General features: G+C 37.8%; 1 protein-coding gene across 1 annotated transcript; it reads left to right on the forward strand.

Annotated features, from left to right (window-relative positions):
• On the forward strand, positions 1-14,148 carry LOC145569002 (protein N-terminal and lysine N-methyltransferase efm7-like). Its single transcript, XM_081628377.1, has 7 exons — positions 1-152; positions 234-292; positions 2,831-2,964; positions 3,730-3,875; positions 4,530-4,601; positions 13,483-13,584; positions 13,700-14,148. Exons 1-7 carry the CDS (start codon positions 92-94, stop codon positions 13,843-13,845), a joined length of 720 nt encoding a protein of 239 aa, XP_081484503.1. The 5' UTR covers positions 1-91; the 3' UTR covers positions 13,846-14,148.
• The last annotated feature ends 7,887 nt before the right edge of the window (positions 14,149-22,035 follow it).

Raw genomic sequence — 22,035 nt, forward strand, 5'->3', positions numbered from 1 at the left:
TACAAACCTAATTGCACTTTTAGGATGCGTTTGAAAGTCAGAGCCACGCTGCAGTTCCGCCGTCTTGTTCACCGTTTTTCGTTGTACGAAAATGGAGACTGCTCTCTTCTCCCCTTCTTCCCTCTTCGGCAACACTTCTGACAATTCTTCTGGTACATCTCTCTTCAAATCCAAGTAATTAATTTTTAATTAAATTTTTCTTACAAATTTTACCGCCATTTTTGCTTGAGCAGATGAAGAACCCAGTACTCAACAAAATTTTGTTGAAAGAACCCATCAATTTCCAGGAATGGTGAGTTCATTTCTTCTATACCCAATACAATTACATGTTTTTCCTTAATAATTGTAATTTGCATGTAGTTCAAAATTGTTATAGTGCAATGCAGTTCAGATTTGTAGATTTTTAAGTGTAAAACCATTTGATTTTTATTAGAAAAAAATTGAATTCACTAATTTTGTTGCTACTATATCCTGATTTCAGTTTTGTGTTGCTAGTTTGGTAAAATGAAAAGACTAGTAAAAAAGAGCAGTTTTAAGTGTAAAACCATTTGATGTTTATTAGGAAAAAATTGAAATCACTAATTTGGCAGCTAGTTTGATTTGATTTCAATTTTGTGTTTCTAGTTTGCTAAAATGAAAAGGCTAGTAAAAAAAGAGCAGTTTTATTGAGCTTACTCACTGAAATATGGCATGTAAGTGGCTAATTGCTTTTATTTAGATCCCGTAAAGACGAATCTGATTCGAGAACAAATTTATTTTTTTAAGTATATTACATATAAAGTAGTATTCCATCTGGTCTTCTATGTTCTACTCTGTATACGCAATTTAAAAAATTATTGAAGACTGTGAGTGGGTGTTAATGATAAAAAGAGCAAGCTACCATAGAATAAAGCAAAGTATGTAGAACAAACAAGGAACTGGCTAAAGAGTTGAACATAAAAGAATAGAGGGAGTGCTTTTTTTATACTTCTTTTATGTTCAAGTTCAACTTTTCTTATTCGGTTATTCACTACTTATTCATTTAACATAAAAGAACGAAGGAAGTATGTTCGATATCTTGGAGTTTCCGTGATTTGTATCAGAACCATGATGTCTGTCACAATTGTCATTTAAGTGCTGTTATATTCAAAGACTCCTGGATGATAGCATTGTTCAAATTACTTCCTCCGTGACTCTTTCCAGAATTAACCACTTTGTATAATAATGTTCAAATCCTGCACAATTAAGGATATTACCTGAGGTCGTTGAAAGAGCCTTATAGTTAGGTCATTTCTCAAACTCGTCTTCACTTTATATAAGCAGGGACATTTTAAAAAAACCCAGTCATTAACGATTGCTATTTTAGAGAACTTGGTTATTATTTCCAGACATCTTGAAATTGTACATGAGACTATTGTTTCTTAACAGAAGGATTAATTTGTAATGATGTGTGCAAGTATGATCATATTAAGCTCCTATGGAAGTGATAGCAATCAATGACCCATAGGTGGTCATTGAATCTTGCTATCTGAAACCCCTTTTTTCATTTTATGCACTTGAGTTGGATGCACTTTTAACTGATAACTAGGAAAGGATTGAGCTTATTTTATATTGTGCTGATTGGTCATTATTGGACAATTTTTGCAGGTTTTAAGTTAGGTTATAGTAAACTATATAAAAAATCTTGCTCAACAGCTTCTATATCTTATTAGCGGGTTACTAATGCTTTTTTATACTATACTATTTAGACTCAAGTATCTATGTTAGACAAAGTGTACTTATTAATGTTTGCTATTTTAAAAAATTTATCATATTTTTGGCTCAATGTGAAGTATCAAGTGTTTATAGTCATCGAGTGTTAGAGACTTAAGAGGTCCGACATGGGTACTTGAGAACTGAAGAGTTTGAGTAACATTAATCTCTATTAACAGTCTTTAATAAGAGCTGTTCTAAATAGAGAAATGGATAGGCTTTAAATCTCACATCTTACTTCTATTTTTTGGTTGAAGGGGTAGAATAGATTAATTATGTGTCAAAGTGACACTTAAATTACAAAAGTTCAGAGAAGTACCAGTAGCAGGAACTAAAAATAAATCCACATTACAATCAAAGTACATAGGATCAGTAGAGTAGATAAAGAAGCTAGACAGGAGCTATCCCAGTCAGCAAAAACAGGAGAATTGAAAATCCAAAGAACATCAGGTCTCCAGGCATCGTTGAAATATGTATCTCTGATCCTTTGCAAAATTGCAAATCATTAATACCAGTCACAACATTTTTTGAGCAAGTCATCCAATTGTTTCCATTTAGACCAGGCAGCAGCATAAAGAATTGCTAAGTACTCAGCCATATTTGCATCCTCCGCATGAGTTTTACGAATGAATCCTCCTAGCCATATCTTAGCAGAGGAGTAACAGACATCCCCAATCCCCATTTACAAAGTGGAAGGTTTAAGGCCACATCTACTTATACATTAGCTTGACTCAAAGAAAAGGGGGTTAACAGCTTAGCATTGGGGTCAAGAGGCAAGGAGATAGGTTGAGCATACTGGAACTCAGCAGATAGCCATTTGATACTTAACTAGTCTGATTTTATGCTATGGCAAGAAATGTTCATCAGTATTTAGTTGGCCAACTATTATATGTTTCTTATTTGACGAATCGGTTACAGTTGTCAGACATGTTACCGCAATGGAAAGTGCTTTAAAATCTGATATGACTTAAATATTGACTGTTATGCGATGCCTTATGCCTCAAGCTCCTGTTTTCAGGGCTTTCGCATGTGAAGAGGAAATGGTCCATCTTTAATGTCTTATTCAACATCTTTAGTTTTGTGTTTCTTGCAATCGCAGGAGTTGATTGTTCGGGAATTCTCCTTCCACCAGCTGAATGCGAATTTGCTCTGGCCAGGTACCTTTGCTTTTTCTGAATGGTTGGTCCAAAACCGGTCTATGATAGAAGGGAGGCTTGTCATTGAATTGGGGAGGCATGTAATGTCCCTTTCTTCTTATTTTATGCATTATTTATATTAATTGCAAACTTAGTCAAGATTGGAGCCGAGGTCTTATGTTAAGGCTTCTAAATCTGCATTTTTGGTTTGGTGATGTACTCATTTTGAGTTTTGATGAATTGGAACAAAGAATTTCTGTTTAATCTTGAATATGTTATTCTCGGGTCTCCACAACAAATAAAAAGCTAGTGTGCATCTAATGCGCAAACCATCTTTGTTATTTGGAATATGTTTAGTGCTACTTGTAAAACCGTTTATTATTGTGGCGATGAATATTGGGCTTTTTACCCTCTTGTTTGTGCCCTAATAAGTTTGTAGAAACATATTCCATATTGCTGTTGTTCTTCCTTTGTTTTCGATCTCTACCTATCTTAAAGGCTTACCTCCCTCAGATCTTTGTCTCAGTGTTATGAATCAGCTATGGTTTGGAATTTTACTCGATAGGCCGGTGTCAATAATTTCTGTTAAATCATCCCGAGTCTGTTAGCAGCTTCTGTTTATATTTATACATACATGTACTTTCTATCTTAGAGAAAAAGTGTAGTAGATTGTATTTTGCCAGTTGTCTATTAATACTTAACTTGAAAGAGAATGGTGCACTATAACAAAAAGTGTTGCTGTAGAGATAAATGCAATCAATTTGTTTGTATGAAGTTGATCTACTGCTTTTGTTTGGAATTATCATATTTATGGGTTGATATTGGGCTCACGAGTTCTTAATTTCTCATTCATTGATGGCAGTGGAACTGGCGCTTTGGCTATCTTTCTGAAAAAACTGTTACAAATCGATGTTACAACGTCTGATTACGATGATCAAGAAATCGAGGATAATATAGCTTATAATTGCAAAATCAACAAAGTTGTCCCTGCCCTTCCTCATGTCAAGCGTGAGTTACTTAAATCCTCAAAAGACCTTCATGTTTCCGTCTTGATTTCTAGTTGTCATTATAAAGCCTTTATGTTGTGAACGAATTTCTGCAACCTTAGATTTGGGATTATGTTACTTTTATTGCTTGGGAATTTTATGTGGCCAAATGTGTGAATACAACTTTCAGTTTTTTTAGCATTCACTTGGAAATATCTTATTCAAAACATACCCCTAACTTTTCATATCTCATCGTATATCCCTTAATTTTGCAAGAATTGTGCCATATGACTTTAATGACCAAACAACCCCTAATTAACAACAATTTTTCTTTTTTGAAACTTTTTTGTGCCTTTTCTCCTCCCCTAATTAGCTCTAATTAATTTTTAACTTATTTTAAACCTTCCCTATCTTTCCCATTAGCTTTTAATTAGCTCTTTACCTAGTTAATTTTTTTTGAGTTGATTTGCATTCGTTGAGTAAATTAATGATTTAACGAGTTAAGTAGGGTTTTATAGCAGACATAAGAAAGATTTAGAATAAATAAAAGTTGGGTGGTATACATTGAATAAGTTAAAAAAATCAAGGCTAAATGTGAAAAATCTGTATGTGAATTCAATCATTCATATTCAAGCTACTGAGTGATAGGTGATAACAAGGTGCTGCTTGTTTTCAGATACATGGGGTGACTCCTTTTCAAATGCCAATTCAAATTGGGATCTGATAATTGCAAGTGATATCTTATTATGTAAGTATGCGATCTCTTACAAAGTTAATTTTTACATTAAATACTCTGTACTTCCTCTGTTCTTTTTTACCTGACGTGTTTCTTTTATCACGCTTGTCGATGCACAACTTTAACCATCAATAACTTTAATTCTCTATAAGTAAAAATTATAAAAGTTATATATTGTGATAGTACTTATATAGACAATTCTAACAAGATCTCACATGAACATATTTTTCCCTACATATAATATACAAAAGAGTGTCAAAGGTGAAATGGTGAATAGTGTAAAAGTCAAAGCGGGTCAAGTAAAAAAGAGAACAGAGGAAGTATTAATTAATAAAAACTGGGTTTTTAAAAATTTGTTTTATATTTTTTCAATGGAACATTAGCATGTTAATGTCCTAATATGATTGAATGCGTCCTCTTATATTTAGTAATTTGAATCAAGAAGTAGGATACAGTTTACCTTTAAAATTATTAGTTACTCCTATCCCAAATTAATTTCAACTAATGACATTTTTAGGGTATAATTTGACTGCACTTTTTAACTAATTTACTACGTACAAGGAATACGTTATAAGGTGTGGTCTTGTTAAATTTATATAGTTTGTATTTTCAAAATATAAACGAACAATTTCCCTAAAAATTGCGTTAAGGTAAATTTATTCCCTATATGCATCGGTTTAAAAACTTATTCCCACGATGTTGTCCACGTAGGATTGGATAGAGCTTTGTAATTTTTTTTTTGTTTCAACATAGAACCGTGCAACGGACTAGTGGTTTCACTCAAGGCAAGGATAGAAATAGTCGGAAGGTTGTATCGTATCAGCTTAAAGCTTGCGTCAAAACGTACATGGCTTTAGGCCATGACTCTCCAAGTCATTACAATATTTTTTTGGATGCTTCCCTGCTTGCTAGACCACTACTATTTATACTAACACTCCCTACATAGAATTGGCAATAATGCCTTAATTACTATAAGTACTATTGTTTTCTTACTACTTAAAGCCAGTAACAACAAATAGCTAAAGCTGCTTGTCTCCGCCTTTCAACGGTCCCCTGCTTCTCCTTGCAATGGCCATGGCTTGATGTTGTTGTTGGACTGATGCTATTGCCCCCTGTCTCGTTTGCTGTAAGTCAGAGTAATGGGTGGTGGTTGCGGGTTCATTGCAATACCCCCTCCACCCCCCCCCCCCCCCCAAAAGTGCCACCTTGTCCTCAAGGTGGAAAGCTGGAAACTGCTCTTGTATTGCTGCGGCATCTTCCCAGGTAGCCTCAAACGCAGGAAGCCCTTGCCATTGAATGAGGACATCAATCCCCTCTTTTCCCCCCAACTTCGGCCTTCTGTCAAGCACCTCCTCTGGCTCCACTACTAACTCCAATTCGGGGGTAATCTGGTCAGGAATGCTTTGAGCGCTGAAGCGGTTTCCCAACGCTCGCTTGAGTTGCGAAACATGGAAAACCGGGTGTAACTTGCATTGCTCGGGCAAGGCTAGCTTATAGGCTACCTTTCCTACCGTTTGAATTATCTCAAAAGGCCCATAGAAACGCGCAGCAAGCTTCTCAAAAGGTCTCCTTGCGAGAGATCGTTGGCGATAAGGCTATAGTTTAAGAAAGACCATATCCCCACCTGAAATTCTAATGCTCTCCTTCTCAGGTCAGAGTTGCCTTCATAATTTGTTGTGCACGAGCCAAATTAAGCTTGAGTTCATCCAACATCACATCTCTCTCTTGCAATAACTCTTCCACGGTATCCACAGTGCTTTGACCGAACCCCATTCTCATGAGTCTAGGAGGATCTCTCCCGTACACTACCTTGAACGGAGAAACTTGGGTGGATGCGTGAGTGGTTATGTTATAAGAATATTCCGCCCAAGGTAACCACACAGCCTATGCCTTGGGTTGTTCTCCGGCAAAGCATCGTAGATAAGTCTCTAATCGCTTGTTAACCACTTCGATTTGGCCGTCGGTTTGGGGGTGATACGATGTGCTTTTCTTAAGATCAGTGCCCTGCAAACGGAAGAGTTCCCGCCAAAATTTGCTCACAAATACTCGATCTCTATCCGTAACGATGCTACTCGGAATGCCGTGCAATCTCACAATTTCCCTCATAAACACCTCTGCCACCATATAAGCAGTAAATGGGTGCTTTAACCCTATGAAATGGGCATACTTTGACGGCCTATCCACCACAACCAAAACCGTGTCTATCCCCTTTGATCTTGGCAGCCCCTCGATGAAGTCCATGGAAATGTCTTCCCAAATTCTCTCGGGGATCGGTAGCGGTTGTAAGAGTCCTGCCGGGGATTGTTGGGATTGTTTGTTCCTCTGGAAAACCACGCAATTTCTGACATACTCCGCAACATCCTTGCGCATACCACCCATGAACCATTCCTCGGCCAATCGCAAGTAGGTCTTGGTGTCTCCGGTGTGGCCTCCTTTTGGGGAATCATGGTATACTTTAAATAAGGCTACCTTCCACTTAGAATTCCGTGGAATTACCAACCGGCCTTTGTAGAATAACTGTCCTTCCTCCACGGTATAACCCAGACCACTTGCCCTTCTCTCGGTCTCCTCTTTCAACTTTTGCAACACTCGATCCCCACGAATTTCCTGCTCCAAATCAGACCAGTCCATGCCTTGTACTGTCATAATTGCGCCTAATTCCAGTTCCCCTGTATCATCACCTCTTTGAGATAGAGCGTCGGCCACTCTATTCGAAACTCCGGGCTTGTATTGTAAGTCGAAATCGAAACCAATTAGCTTTCTCACCCACTTTTGATACTCCGATCCCACCTCACGTTGCTGAGCAATATACTTCAAGCTTTGTTGATCACTCCTAACTATGAACCTCCTCCCTAAAAGGTAGTGCTCCTTTTTTTGTACGGCCAAATAAACCGCCATCAACTCCTTCTCATAGATTGATTTGCTCCTTCCCTCGGGCCCTAAAACTTTGCTAAAATAAGCCACCGGTCTCCCCTCTTGCATCAACACCGCCCCAAGACCATAGCCGGAGGCATCGGACTCCACCTAGAAGGGTTCTTGAAATCCGGCATCACCAAAACCGGGGCAGAGGTCATGGCATTCTTCAATTTCGCAAAGGTAGAATATGCCTCTTTAGTCCAACCAAAGTTGTCTTTTCTCAATTGATCGGTTAGTGGCTGTGCAATGTGGGCATAATGGCATATGAATTTTTTGTAATAGCCCGTTAGGCCCAAGAAACCCCTTAAGTCCCTTAAAGACTTGGGAGTGGGCCAATTAGTCATGGACCTAACTTTCTCTTGGTCAACGACCACTCCATCCTTTGAGATGATATGGCCTAAATAGGCCACTGCCTCCTTCCCAAATTCACACTTTTTCATATTGGCAAATAAAGTGTGTTCCTTCAACGTATTCAAGACTTGCTTCAGATGCTTAGTATGCTCCTCTTTGCTAGAAGAGTACACTAGTATATCATCGAAAAACACAAGTATGAACTTGCACACAAGTACGAACTTGCGTAAGTAAGGGCGAAAGACATCGTTCATTAATCATTGGAACGTGGCCGGCGCGTTTGTTAACCCGAAAGGCATTACTAGAATTCGTAATGACCCTCGTGTGTCCGAAACGCGGTTTTGTGGGTGTCTTCCGGCCTTACCAAGATTTGATCATAGCCCGCCTTGAGGTCGAGCTTGGAAAATATTCGAGCTCCACTTATCTAGCAATTCATCGATCACCGGTATGGGGTATTTGTCCGGGATGGTTTCCTTGTTAAGAGCCCTGTAGTCTACACAAAAACGCCACGAACCGTCCTTTTTAACTAGAAAGACCGGACTTGAAAATGGACTTGTAGAAGGCCGTATGATCCCTGCCGACAACATTTCCCCAATCAACTTCTCGATCTCGTCCTTCTGAAACTGCGGGTATCGATATGGCCTTACACTCACGGGGTTGCTCCCCTCTTTGAGTATGATGCTGTGTTGATGCCCTCTCACGGGTGGCAGCTCCTTTGGGTCCTCAAACACCCCTTTGTACTCCTCTAATGCCTCCATCAGAAAACTTGGGGGCTCACTGCTCACTCGTCCCTCCTCATTCTCAAGCTGATTCAGCTCAATCAGCAACCCTTCCTTCTCCTTCAAGGTCCTGACCATAGCCTTTAATGTGATGCCCGTACGAACTAGACTAGGATCCCCCTGTATTTTAATCGTCCTCCCCCCTTCCGTGAAGCTCATCTCTTGAAGCTTCCAGTTTGTCGTCACCGGACCGAGCTTTTCCAGCCACTGTATGCCGAGTATCACGTTTGAATTTCCCAATTGAAGGGGCAGAAACTCCTCTTCAATTGTCAGTTCTTCATTAATTTTCAGCTTAACCCCGAGGCACTGACCTTGCCCTTTAATTGTTTCCCCGTTACCTAAGGATACCTCGAAGTTGCTGTCCCCGGTCACCGGAATCTTCAGCTCCTCCACCGCTCTGAGCGAAATGAAATTATGGGTGGCGCCGGGATCAATCATTACTACCACCGACTTCCCACCAATTTCTCCGGTCAATTTCATCGTCTTCGGGTTAGTCAACCCCACAATGGAACACATGGATATATTGGCCGGAATCGGCCCTTCCTCGGTCACCGGTGATTTCAACGCGGTAAACTCCCCTGTCTCGTCCTCTTCCTCGTCCTCCACCAACAAGACACTTAACCCTTTCGCGGTGCATACGTGGGTGGGGCCCGTCCACCGACCGTCGCACCTAAAGCACAATCCCTTAGCCTTCTTCTCCTGAATCTCACGATCTGTCAGCCGCCTCACTTCACCATTGAATCTGGTTGAGCTCGGGTTGGTTCGAGTTTGATAACTCGTGGAGGGTTGGTTAACAGAGGCTACTGATGTTTGGGAAGTATGGGTATGTTGCGAATTAGTGTGGACTGGGTTGGTGTTTTGTGGGCTCCCTTTTGGCGGCCCAAAAGCTAGTTGAGAGGGGTTTGAATTTTGGGCTGGTCCAAGACCTAATAAAGTTGTAGCGGGGCTCCAATTAAAATAGGAATAGGGTCCGGGCTTTGAGAACGCCCCACCCGTTTTCCGGATTTGGCTGACCCGATTTCTCTCCTCCACCCGAATTGCTAAATCCATGGCGTCTTCAAGGGTCATGGGATTTAACATTCGAATTTCCGACATAACCTCCTCCTTTAGTCCATTAATGAACTGTCCCTTCATGATGCTCTCCGGAATATCCGTCAATGGCGATGCTTTCTCGATAAAAACTCTCCGATACTCCACGACTGTGGAGGTCTGGCTCACCGCCAACCACCGTTCGTGCAAGCTCCCCGCGTTTACTGGACGAAATTGATTTAAGATTCGGGCTTTGAGATCTTCCCACCTAATCACTGGTCGCCGTCGACTTTCCCACTGATACCACCGGAGGGCATCCCCGTCCATTGCAACCACCGCGGCCTGTAGCCTCTCCATCTCCATCTTCGACAACCGATAAAACTGGAAGAACTGCTCTCCTCGAAGGATCCACCCGTCGGGGTCGAAGCCACTGAAAGTCGGCATCTCCAATTTCCTATACTTCCAATTTCCGTCACCATCTAGTGAATCCTGGTTGAAATTTCGAACCCCACCCCAGCAACCGGGTCCCAGTTGCCAAATCTGAGACCTTCCGGAACCAGCGGCGTTTCGTTGTAGTTTCCTTCTCCGAACGGTCGGACTACTTCGTCTCCCCCAAACGTCCCTTTTCCTCTGTTTTGTAGCTTCGCCATCATGGCCCTGATTTCCTCAAAGAACTTATTTTGGTTCTTGGTCATCACAGCGTTCTGTTGGTTCTGTTTTTCCCGGAACTTGTCAACACGGGCCTCGAGCTTCTGTCTCACGTCGTCTATGGCGTCACGGTTTTTGCGGGCCTCCTTTGTCTGGCTCTGCATCAATATTTGTTGGATAGAGTTCTCTCCATCCTCGATCTTTTGGAGGATTTCTTTTACTCGCTCTTCTAGGGCCGGGGTCACTGTCAGTGGCGTCGGCGCCATGTCGGGCTCCGATACCAAATGCAACGGACTAGTGGTTTCACTCAAGGCAAGGATAGAAATAGTCGGAAGGTTGTATCGTATCAGCTTAAAGCTTGCGTCAAAACGTACATGGCTTTAGGCCATGACTCTCCAAGTCATTACAATATTTTTTTGGATGCCTCCCTACTTGCTAGACCACTACTATTTATACTAACACTCCCTACATAGAATTGGTAATAATGCCTTAATTACTACAAGTACTACTTTTGTTTTCTTACTACTTAAAGCTAGTAACAACAAAAGCTAAAGCTGCTTGTCTCCTGCCTTTCAACGGTCCCCTGCTTCTCCTTGCAATGGCCATGGCTTGATGTTGTTGTTGGACTGATGCTGCTGCCCCCTGTCTCGTCTGCTGTAAGTCAGAGTAATGGGTGGTGGTTACGGGTTCATTGCAAACCGCTAACGGTGATAGCGATTTTATACATTAAAACCCCGCTAACATTGTTAGCGATTCTAATAGACAAAAGGAAGTGGAAAAGAAATTATAGTGTGATGTTATTTAATTATTAGAACAGCTAACGGTGTTAGCAGTTTTAATGTATAGAACAGCTACATTATAGTGTGATGTTGGGTAGTGCCAATCTCTCTTCTTTTGCTGCTGCTTGAACGCCTTTATCCTATTATTAGGGTTGGCTACATGAACAAACATGAGAATTTCCCAAGAAGTCACCCATCCTAGTACTATTCTCAATCATTGTAGCTCATGTCAAGCGATGTGACAAAGTTTTACACTGTTGGCGTACCGTAACCCTCATCCTTTATCCAGGCTTGGGATTGGCAGCGGAAAACCCACAACCCACAGGCGGAGTTGGCAATGTCAATCTCTATCTTTCGAAAACCCTTCCTCTCCACCCCTCACCCTCACTGTTAGGGCTGACAATCTCTAACCCGACCCGATAACACAACCCGAAGTTAGTGGGAGAAACTCGAACTCAAACCCAACCCAAACAACCCGAATTCGACCCGATTTGACCCAAATTTCATATTTCGTAATAATATTAAGTTTTAACCTGTTTTTGATAGTTTTTAAGCATAACCCGAAACCAACCCTGTTGACCCAACTTGCCACCCCTATTCACCATCTTTCACCTCCATCACTTCATTCCCTTCACTCTTTTCTCTCCCTATCAAAGCCTCTACCCTACCGTCACTACTGTCACTTCATTCCCAATAAAACTCATTAACCACACCATTAAATCAAGGACATTTTGTGAAAAACTACCTTATAAAGCACTTTTTTTTACGAGAAACTACCTAATAAAAAAAATATTGTAAGAAACTACCTTATAAAAGGATAAATGTTGTAAGAAATTACCATTGGTCGGAAAGTCACCGTTGACTTTCATTTTTCGGCGTTGACCACATCATGTGTCAATCACGTGATTTTTAATTTACCTTTTTCCTTCTTTTTTCTTAATTGGCACGTGACGTGATCAACGCCTGAAAATAAAAGTCAACGATGAATTTTCGACTAAGGGTAGTCTCTTACAACATTTACCCTTTTAAAATGTAGTTTCTTACAACATTTTTTTTATTAGGTAGTTTCTCACAAAAGAAGTGTTTTATAAGGTAGTTTTTCACAAAATGTCCTTAAATCAATGAAGGTGAGGCATCATTGACAAGATGACAACCTTTGAAATCCTACCAACAAACGGCGATGGCCGATAACTATCTCTACCACTTTGTTGCGGTGTGTCTAAAATTTCTGATTTTTTTTTTGTCTTCTGAGGTCAAATTTGACCCACTAAAGCCATAAACTCTCTTCCTTACTCTGGTTCTCAGCAACGGCAAGAATGGATGGAATTGTCAAAGGTGTTGATTTGGTAAAAATTACTAAATGAATTTGATCATCTAGATTTAACTAATAGTTTATGGATAGCTCAGTCTCATTATCACCCAACTCTTCACATTGAAAGGGTTTTCCACGTATAATTCGTGTGTTTTTTGCGTCTTATTCTTCCTATTATTGTATTTTGTATTGCATTGTTGCTTATTTTCCCTCATTTACCACACTAAGAAATACTAAAGAAGTATGGTTTTATTAGATTTACTACTTTGATAAAGTTAATACAAGTAAATTAACTTGCATAATGAATGTAAGGATAGTTTAGACCTTTTAAGTCACAAAATCACTTGAAAATATTCAATAAGAAGATTTTTAAGATGGATCAATGGTTAAATGTGCAACTTTTTTGTATTCAATCTGCGTATATTTTTAGCTTAATGTGCATATATTCCATTTGGAACTAAAAGTTAGTGGAGAGCTTGATGTAGAAATATGCACATGATGAAAAAGTTGCACATTTAAATTACAATAAAAATAAAAATAAAAATGCACATTCAGCTGTAAACATTTGTAGAAAAGTGTTTTATGTATTTAACCATGGCCGTTAATTTTTTTATAAAAAAAAAAAAAAAAAAAACTAAATGGATATGATGATTCCTTGTCATCCTTTTCATTTCAAGCACTAATTTCTTTGACCATAAATAGATAGCTGATTCTTTCTGTTATAGGAATATCGTTGTCTTTGTTGGGCTATTTTTCTAATAATATTGCATTTTTTGAGTGCCTCTTGTATGCGTAAAAGAATAAAGTAACCCCTAAAATATTGACCGAGTAACCCCTAAAATACTAATCGAGTAACCCTTTAACACTGATCAAGTGCCCTTATAACTAACAAAATAACCCCTGAATAATGATCGGGTAACCCCTATAGCACTCACGAGAGCTATAAGAATTTGTGTTGCATTTTGCTATTCTTTCTACTGATATTGCATTTTTACTCTCTTTTTTGTAGATGTGAAACATTATCCAAATTAAACTTGATCCCTTGTAGTAATACTGCATTTTTACTCTCTTTTTTGTAGATGTGAAACAATATCCAAACTTGATCAAGACCTTATCTTTCCTTCTAAAGGCTTACCAACCGAAAGGGAACATGAATATGTTACCTCAAAATAAGCAGGATGGTGGGATATCCTCTTCTTGACCATTTTATTTTCTTCATTTTGTGTCAATTACTTGTGATTTCTTTGTAAACTTAATGTTTAGAAACTAAGTTCCTTGTGAGCAACTCTTTATCAGGATTACCTTATCCTGCATTTTTGATGAGTTGGAGACGACGAATAGGAAAAGACGATGAAACCCTCTTCTTCAAGGGTTGTGAGGATGCTGGTATGGAGGTGCAACATCTTGGATCTCGTGTTTACTGCATAACCTCTAAGGAATGAAAACCTAATTCGATAGAGTGAGGTTAAATGTTTAAAATCGACTTTCCTAGCACTCAAGGAAACAAAACCGTGGGAGTTCTCTCTTATCGTCGCTTGATATACTTCGTATTTTTTACTCTATATTTTTCATCTCATATCTAAGTTTCATGATTTTGGGTTGTTATTGCTGCTGAATTTGGGTATGAGTTTGTTTAAATGGAATCTTCATATAAGTTCATATCTTATCTATCAATTGCTAAATGAATTGGATAGGATTGCAGGACATCTCTGCGTGAAAATTCCAACATAATGGTATCCTCCACAGAGTTTGGGATTGAAAAATTCATTTATATTCATATGGTTTTTTGATTGAGAGTGAGGGATAGCTCAAGTGGTTAGAGCTTTCCTCCCAATTTCAGATGATCTTGGGATTGATTCTCATCACCCTTGTCCCTGTGGCTCTTTAAACACCAAAAAAAAAAAAAATAGTTTCTTTGATTGGTTTGAAAGTTGATTAAAGAAGAGTAGAAGGCCCATCTTTTGGAACACATAAGTTTATAGACTCATTGTATCCTTCAATTCTAGGAAATGATATACTAAGATTGCATACAAAGTGATTATAACAAACGAAAAGTGTAATTATTAGGTCATGTCATACTATAACCAATCACCAATATTTCCTCGATCAATCATTTTGGCTCATGTCATGGGATGTGACAAAGTTTTACAGATGTGACAAAGTTTTACACTGACTGGCCTACCATAACCCTTCTTTATTTGGGATTGCCAACCATAACCCTTCTTTATTCAGGCTTGGGACTGTCACTGGCAAATCATAACCCTCCTCTTTTATCCAAGCTTGAGACTATCAACGGAAATCCACTAGCGAAGTTAATCACCAATATTTCCTAACAAAATAAAATTGTAATTTGTTAGTATTAGTATTTGAAACCATGACCTTAAATTCATTAAAATAAATCTTTAACCACCACTCAAAAGACATAATATACAGTATGATAATAAAGTTATATTAAAAAGAGTTGCTTGTACCAACCCTCCTGGTGTCTTGTAGAGTTGTAGGCATCAATCATTTGCTTGGTTGCACGAGGCCACTATGAGGGCATGGTTATTTTTTTTTTTATTTTTTTAAACCACAAGATACAATTACTTTGTAAATGAATTTTTTGACAATGAAGAATAAAGTTCTTTTAACAAATAAAATAAACTTATATAAAATTTAGGTTAAATGCATATTGATTAATGCATTTTGATGTTCAATAATATTTGCAAAAATAACCAACTGATATATTTTTTAAATAAAACAAGGCCAAAAATTAGTTTTGTGACAAATGACAAATACATTGTCACAATCTTATGTTGCTTGTTGATGTGTTGAGTAAACATGATGAGGTGACACTTTTCAATTGGGTTGATGAAGAAATATTAGAATGACATAGAGTTATTACAAATTCGCTAGTGTTAATTTACTCAAAAAGGGAAGAAATTTTGACCAGTTTGATTTGCTTATGTTAGAGGGAGATGTTAAAAGAAAATGGAGTGAAATTTAATGAGAGGAGTCAGATAGTTCAATTGAAGTAAAGTGGGGAGGAAACGAAATTGTAGGCTCCGCAAACGACAAATGTAAACGGAATACGTTGAAGTATATGGCTAGGCAATGTTTTTGCATTTGTGGATAGTTGTTTATAATTTTTTTTTTTTTTTTTTTTTTTTTTTTTTTTTTTTTTTTTTTGGAGCTTTTCACAAAACAGGCTTTTTATAGGAGTGAACTATAAAGCTGGGTACTAAACTATTGCCAAAGTTTCAGATTGGGTACTCAACTTTCACTTGTTGCAGTTAGAGTACTAAACTTTGTATTCAACTTATTTTTCTTGTTATAGCAGGTCATTGAGGAAGCATTAAATAATAACTCTTTTTTTTTTTTTTTTTTTTCATACCTTGAAGTCTGAGATCAAGTACAATAAATGTACAATTTTAAGACCAAGCAATTGTCATTTAAATTATCTAGCCATTACAACTGAAGTTGCATTGGGCTCATCTCCATCCATTCTCCAAAATTGCAGACATCTTTCTTCCTCATCCTCTTTCTTCTATGTGCGTTATAACGCTCAAAGCTTGAATATTAGTAAGAACATCGATTCCAGAATCAATGGAAACCGAAATCTTAGGCATTTCTGATTTCTGATACTAGTTTTTACTTCATCATGGCCGATCATTCATGCTTCTCTCAAACATGCTATTACTTCCAAGTCCTCCATTTCTGCCGTTGTTTCTATTTCCGATTCCAACGCTTAAACCTCCTCTTATCCTGCGCTATCCTTCACCGGATTTGGCCCCTGTGAGATCACAAGTATTTTATTTTTCTGAATTGATTATGTTATTCACATGATTTTTTGATTTAATTGCTCATTATAATTCCAAGGAAAAAATGGAATTTGATACCTCAAAAATGGGGCTGTTGAATTTTGGTATCCGTTTAAAACTTTATTTTATTTTGGTATCTATTAAACTTTAAAACTATAGCTTTTGGTACTTCCGTCCATGTTCTGTTAAATTTCCGTTGGTGGGGTTCTGCCACCTTTTAGCCACCCCTTAGCCACCTTCTAACTACCAACCACGCATGCAACCACCTCGTCTCGCCACCACACCACCGCCACCAAAACTACCCCCTTGCACGTAGCCACCTCGTCTCGCCACCACACCACCGCCACGTGAACTACCCCCTTGCACACACACTGCCGCACAACTGCCCTCCAAAACAGCCACCAACACTACCCCCTTGCACGCAGTGACGCAGCCACCTCCAATTCGCCACCACACCACCGCCACCACAACTACCTCCTTGCACGCAACCACCGCATCCCAATCACCAAAGCCGCCAAACATCTCCAGCCGCAACCACCACCATTCGAGACTCCCAATCACCTCCAATTCGAGCATCACTTGCAAAATTACCAACCTGAAACAACCCAGAAACCACACGTTTTCTGGGTTGTTTAAAACCCTAAACGGGTTTTGTTTTTCGAGTTGTTTCAGGTGGGTTTTAGGGTTTCAAGGGGCGGCGAAAAGGGGAAGGTGGTTGTTTAAGGGGGAGGGAGGAGGTCGGCGAACAGGGGAAGGGGTTGTTTTCGACGAATGGTGGTTGTTTTGGAGGGCAATTGTGGGGCGGTGTGTGGTGGTTTATCAGTTGTTTTGGCTGAGATCGGAGGAGGGAAAGGGAGGAGGTGGGCTCGCCGGTGCCGAAGGAGTATTTGGGCACCGGCAGTCGGCACGGGGAGGGGTGAGGGTGGCTAACGGGGAGCGGGGAGGGGTGGCAGTGGGTGGTTGTTTTTTTTTAAAAAAAATTTTAAGTTTTTTTTTTTTAATTTTTTTAAAGTTTTTTTTATTTATTTTTTAAATTAAATTATTAAATAATCAGATAATGGGCCCCACTAACGAAAAACTTAACGGAACATGAACGGAGGTACCAAAACCTATATTTTGTGACTTTGATGGGTACTAAAATAAAATAAAGTTTTAAACGGGTACCAAAATTCAACATCCCCCATTTTCGAGGTACCAACATTCAATTTTTCCTAATTCCAATTGGTTAGTATTAATGTAATTATTGTGTAATTTAGCTTCTTTTGATAGTAGTTTTCAAGTAGTTGAATTGAATGTTGTACTGAGGGTCAGTTCTGATTGACTGAACTGAACTTATTGGAGCTGAATTGACTTGAACTAAACCGAATATTTTATGAGAGAAGGAAATTAAGAACTGAATTGAACTTAACTGAACTAAAAATAATCTGAAGAGAACATGCCCTGATTTCAACATTCAGCGTTGAGATGGCGATCAATCCCAATTTTAGAATTAATCATAACTTTTTAAATTATATTTGCGACTTTTTGTATTTTCCGGTGATGTTTAATTTAGGAGATTGAATTCAATTTCCTTTGAGCTTAGTTAACTTCAAAGAACCATTAGCAGCACATTTAGATATCGATTTTTTATTTTTTTTTTATTTTTTTATTGGAAAATTGGAAACTAATAATCCCACATTTACCTTTTCTACTTAAATTAATCTCACCTCTTCGAAATCCCAAAATAATCCCACCTTATGCCTTCATCTTTTTAAAACAAGCCTTTTGACCTACAACTTGAGAAGCTGATTATTTATTTATTTTTTAATTCTCTTAGCTTCTTAACCTCAAGTCCCCCTTTTACAAGCTTCTTCCATGGCCACCACACCATACCAACTCCTTTCCATTGCCACCACCACACCAGCCCCCCCGGCCACCTTGAAACACTCACATCCCCTAATCAAACAAAATGCTCATCACCACCCAATCTTCGACCACCACCAAAATCCTCTCTCTTCTCCTCCTCCTCCACCTCCACCCCACCACCTCTTCCGCAATCCTCGGCTTGGACTCCAACCTAACCCAACAATTCCAACTCGACCCTCATGCCTCCAATCGACACTCTCCTTTCCCTCCCATTCCACCTCAAATCCACCTTCTCCACCACCACAACAACTACCCTCGACCACCGCATCTCCTCCTTCCCCTCTCTCCACCACCCATACCCTTAAATCCTACCATTCCTTACTCGAAAACCGACCACCCATGAAACCCAAACTCAAAAAATTAAACCCAAACCCAAAAATCGATGGCGAAGGATCGGAGCCAGAAAATTAAACCCAAACCCAAAAAAATAAACCCAAATCCCAAAAGTAAACCATGGCAGTTGCGAATTTGCGACTACTTATAATATTTGTTTCCACTATCATGGCAGTTTCCACTTTTCTGGGTTTAATTCTCTGGGTTACGATGGCAGTGAAACCGGAAAAGGGAGGTGGGGAAAGGGGAGGGGATGGTGATCAGGTTGTGTCTGATGTAGTGGTGGGAGGTTGGGAATGCGGTGGTGGGGAGCTGGGAAGGCGGTGGTGCGGAGCAGGGAAGGGAAGGGAAATTTTTTTAATTTAAATTAAAATAATTAAAATTAGACCAATTAGAAGGTGATATGTGGCAAGTCACTTTCTAAAACAAGTTACCAATTCCACAAATCGGTAAAAGACCCGTTTTAAGAAGATGAGGGTATAAGGTGGGATTGTTTGGAATTTCGAAAAGGTGAGATTGTTTTGAGCAGAAAAGGCGAAGGTGGGATTATTAGTTTTCAATTTTCGATTTTTATTTAGGATAGGATCATGGGTGGATTATATAATGGGCTCATTGGGGCTTGGCCCCTAATACAATTTGGAAATTTTTTTCTCTGTTATTATAAAGCATTAAAGCTCAATAGTCAACAACGAATCATCATATGTGAAAAGCCCAATGCAAGAATACTTTTTAGTTTTTACCTTTATAAATTAAAATTTATTACTACCGACATCTACGCCAACTCCCAATCAAAATCAAATTTTACTGACATCTCTTTTACATGCTTTTAGGAAAATTTGTAAATTGCAGCCATTTAAAGTTGTAGTCCGATTCAACCTTTTTCATCGGTTTACAAGTCGAAAAATCTTCGATTAAGGTTTTAGGGGCCATTTTAGCTCGTAGGGGTTCGAATTGAGCTTGGAATTAGCAAAAAAATAACGCAAGTGCCTCGTTTTGCGTAATAAAAATGTATCGATTCTTAGAAAACTGTAAAAATGAGACACTTACGTTATTTTTGTGCTAATTTTGAGCTCAATTCGGTTTCCTAAGGGCTAAAATGACCCATAAAACCTTAACCGAAGATTTTTCGACATGTAAACCGATGAAAAAATTGAATCGGGCTGCAATTTACAATTTATACGTACTTTTGGGCTGTAATTTACAATTTTTTTTAAGTGACTGCAATTTGCAAAATATAAACTTTAAATGGCTACAATTTGCAGATTTTCCTAGCTTTCACCTTCTCTTTGCAAGTGGCTTGCTGACCTATTATCAATTCATGCACTATCATCATCAAGGTATCATTAATTTTATTTTATTTTATTTTATTTGAAATCCCAGGTATCATTAATTATTTATGAAAAGATTTGATTTTTTTTTTCTTAAAATTCAAATTCAGTTCAGTTTGATTTTTATTTGACAATGAAATTGGAATATTTTATCGATTTGACAACTCAATAACAAATTTCTTTTATTTTTTTTAATTTTTATTATTCTAAACTATTATTGACAATTTAATCCATTAGCATTTCAATGATGGTAGAAATTTTAGTTTTAGTTTTTTAGCTTATATTTGGATTAATTTCAATTTAGGTATGTAGTTGAGTTTATTGGTTAATAACTAAATACATACTGGAAATATTTATATGCATGTAATTTTTAATATTGTATTAGGATTATGTTTATGTTAGGATTTATTGGCCCCAAAAGAAAAGTTTCAAGATCCGTCACTGCATAGGATGAAGTATGAACTTATGTAATCTCTTCAAATTATGAAGTAGGATTTAATTTGCTAAAACTATAAAGGTCATTATAATTAAAATAACGCCGACACGAAATCGATTTTCTTTGGCTGATAGCTGTGCCATTTAACCATTCGAGTTAGACCACGGGTTATTATGTTTAAATAAAAGTCATTGTGACATTATAAAAGCTATAAGAGGTTAATTTTTATAATGAAAATTTTAATATAATGCTCAATATGAATGATAAAGATCACTATGTTAAAATTAGGTCATTATTTAACATAACGTCGTACTTTAGTTACACAAGTTTTAGGAAAAGAACCAAGTTAAAGATAAGGTTACTCCCTCCGTGTTTTAATAAGTGTTACACTTTGACTTTTTTCACTATTTACATAACGATTTTGACTTGATTAATTTACTAATATATAAAAAAACAAATGTTATTGTATAATACATTGTTGGATTCGTTATAATGTATACTTTAATAATAAATATCACTTTTCCTACAGTACAATCAATTTTACTAACATATAGTTAGATAAATTGATGGTCAAACTTGTGTCTTGACATACGTGTTTGGTCAAAATTTAACACTTATTTAAACACAAAGGGAGTACTATGTTAATAGTAGGGTCACTATGTTCAATATAGCGTCATGCATATAAACCATAGGTCTACAGAATATTATTGTGAGCAGGTCTACGCAAGATTTTCTGTTTCAAACTAAGCCTGTTTACTTCTTCATGTTTTGTGAGATATTCTTATTCCCATAATTTTCTACTTCCTCAAGTATTACATTTTTTCATCAACTCACCAAACAATCGCCCTAATTAGATGTTTTTGTGTTAGACATATGAGATATCGGAAAATATATGTGTGATATATTTTCCGTAATAGGATTTATGATTATGCTAGTATATTTTTTAGGAAGATTATTTCCTATCTTATGAGCTTAGATTTTGTATAAATACTAAACCTATTGATGAATAAAAACAAACCATTCTATTCTCTCTCCACCCTAATTTGTCATGGTATCAAGAGTAGGTTAAATCTTGGGACCGTTCACAAAAATTTTCCCCTTGCCTGTGGGTTAGAAAATTAAACTCATCGGCAGGATTCATAAATTTTACCCAAAAATTTTGCTGTGCAAATTTTTTTTTGTTTGAGTTGATTCGAGCATTCTTTTGCTCCTTTGGATATGAGTTTGGTTTTTATCTAAAGTAAAACCAATAAGAGATTTGAGTGTGGTTTACTCCAAAAAAAAAAAATATTAAATTCGTTATGAAACAAGGAGAAACTTGAGAGAGAATTAATCTGTATTTTGCTTGTATTTCATATGATGGAGGTATATATATATATATATATATATATATATATATATATATATATATCTAGTACAATAATTGATAGGGTTTGCTTGGAGGATAATAACCCTAAAATCTAGAAAGTTCCGGAATAATACAAGGGTATAATGGACATCCACAAATATATTTCATAACACTCCCCCTTGGATGTTCATTGTCGAAGACTATGCCTCGTTAAAATCTTATTAGGAAAAACCCTGTGGGATAAAAACCTAATGAAGGAAAAAGAGTACAACATTCTTCGTAATACGCTCGAAATGCTGCCTCGTTAAAAACCTTACCAGAAAAACCCAATGTGGGACAAAACCATGGTCAAGGGAAAAAGAGTGCAGCGCGTATTTTCTCCCCCTGATGAATACATAACTTGAGATCTTTTAGGGCCGCAACAATGAATCCAATATGTCGGATATCTTCTCATATGTAGTAAAATATCACTCGTTGAT

Source organism: Chenopodium album, chromosome 11 (assembly GCF_948465745.1).
Source record: "Chenopodium album chromosome 11, dcCheAlbu1.1, whole genome shotgun sequence".
Lineage (NCBI taxonomy): Eukaryota > Viridiplantae > Streptophyta > Magnoliopsida > Caryophyllales > Amaranthaceae > Chenopodium > Chenopodium album.

Excerpts from the sequence above, each read along its gene's own strand:
- LOC145569002 (XM_081628377.1), top strand. The coding sequence starts at position 92 with ATGGAGACTGCTCTCTTCTCCCCTTCTTCCCTCTTCGGCAACACTTCT. Across the intron at positions 293-2,830 it reads CCCATCAATTTCCAGGAATG|GAGTTGATTGTTCGGGAATT; the intron begins GTGAGTTCATTT and ends TTGCAATCGCAG. Across the intron at positions 13,585-13,699 it reads ACCTCAAAATAAGCAGGATG|GATTACCTTATCCTGCATTT; the intron begins GTGGGATATCCT and ends ACTCTTTATCAG.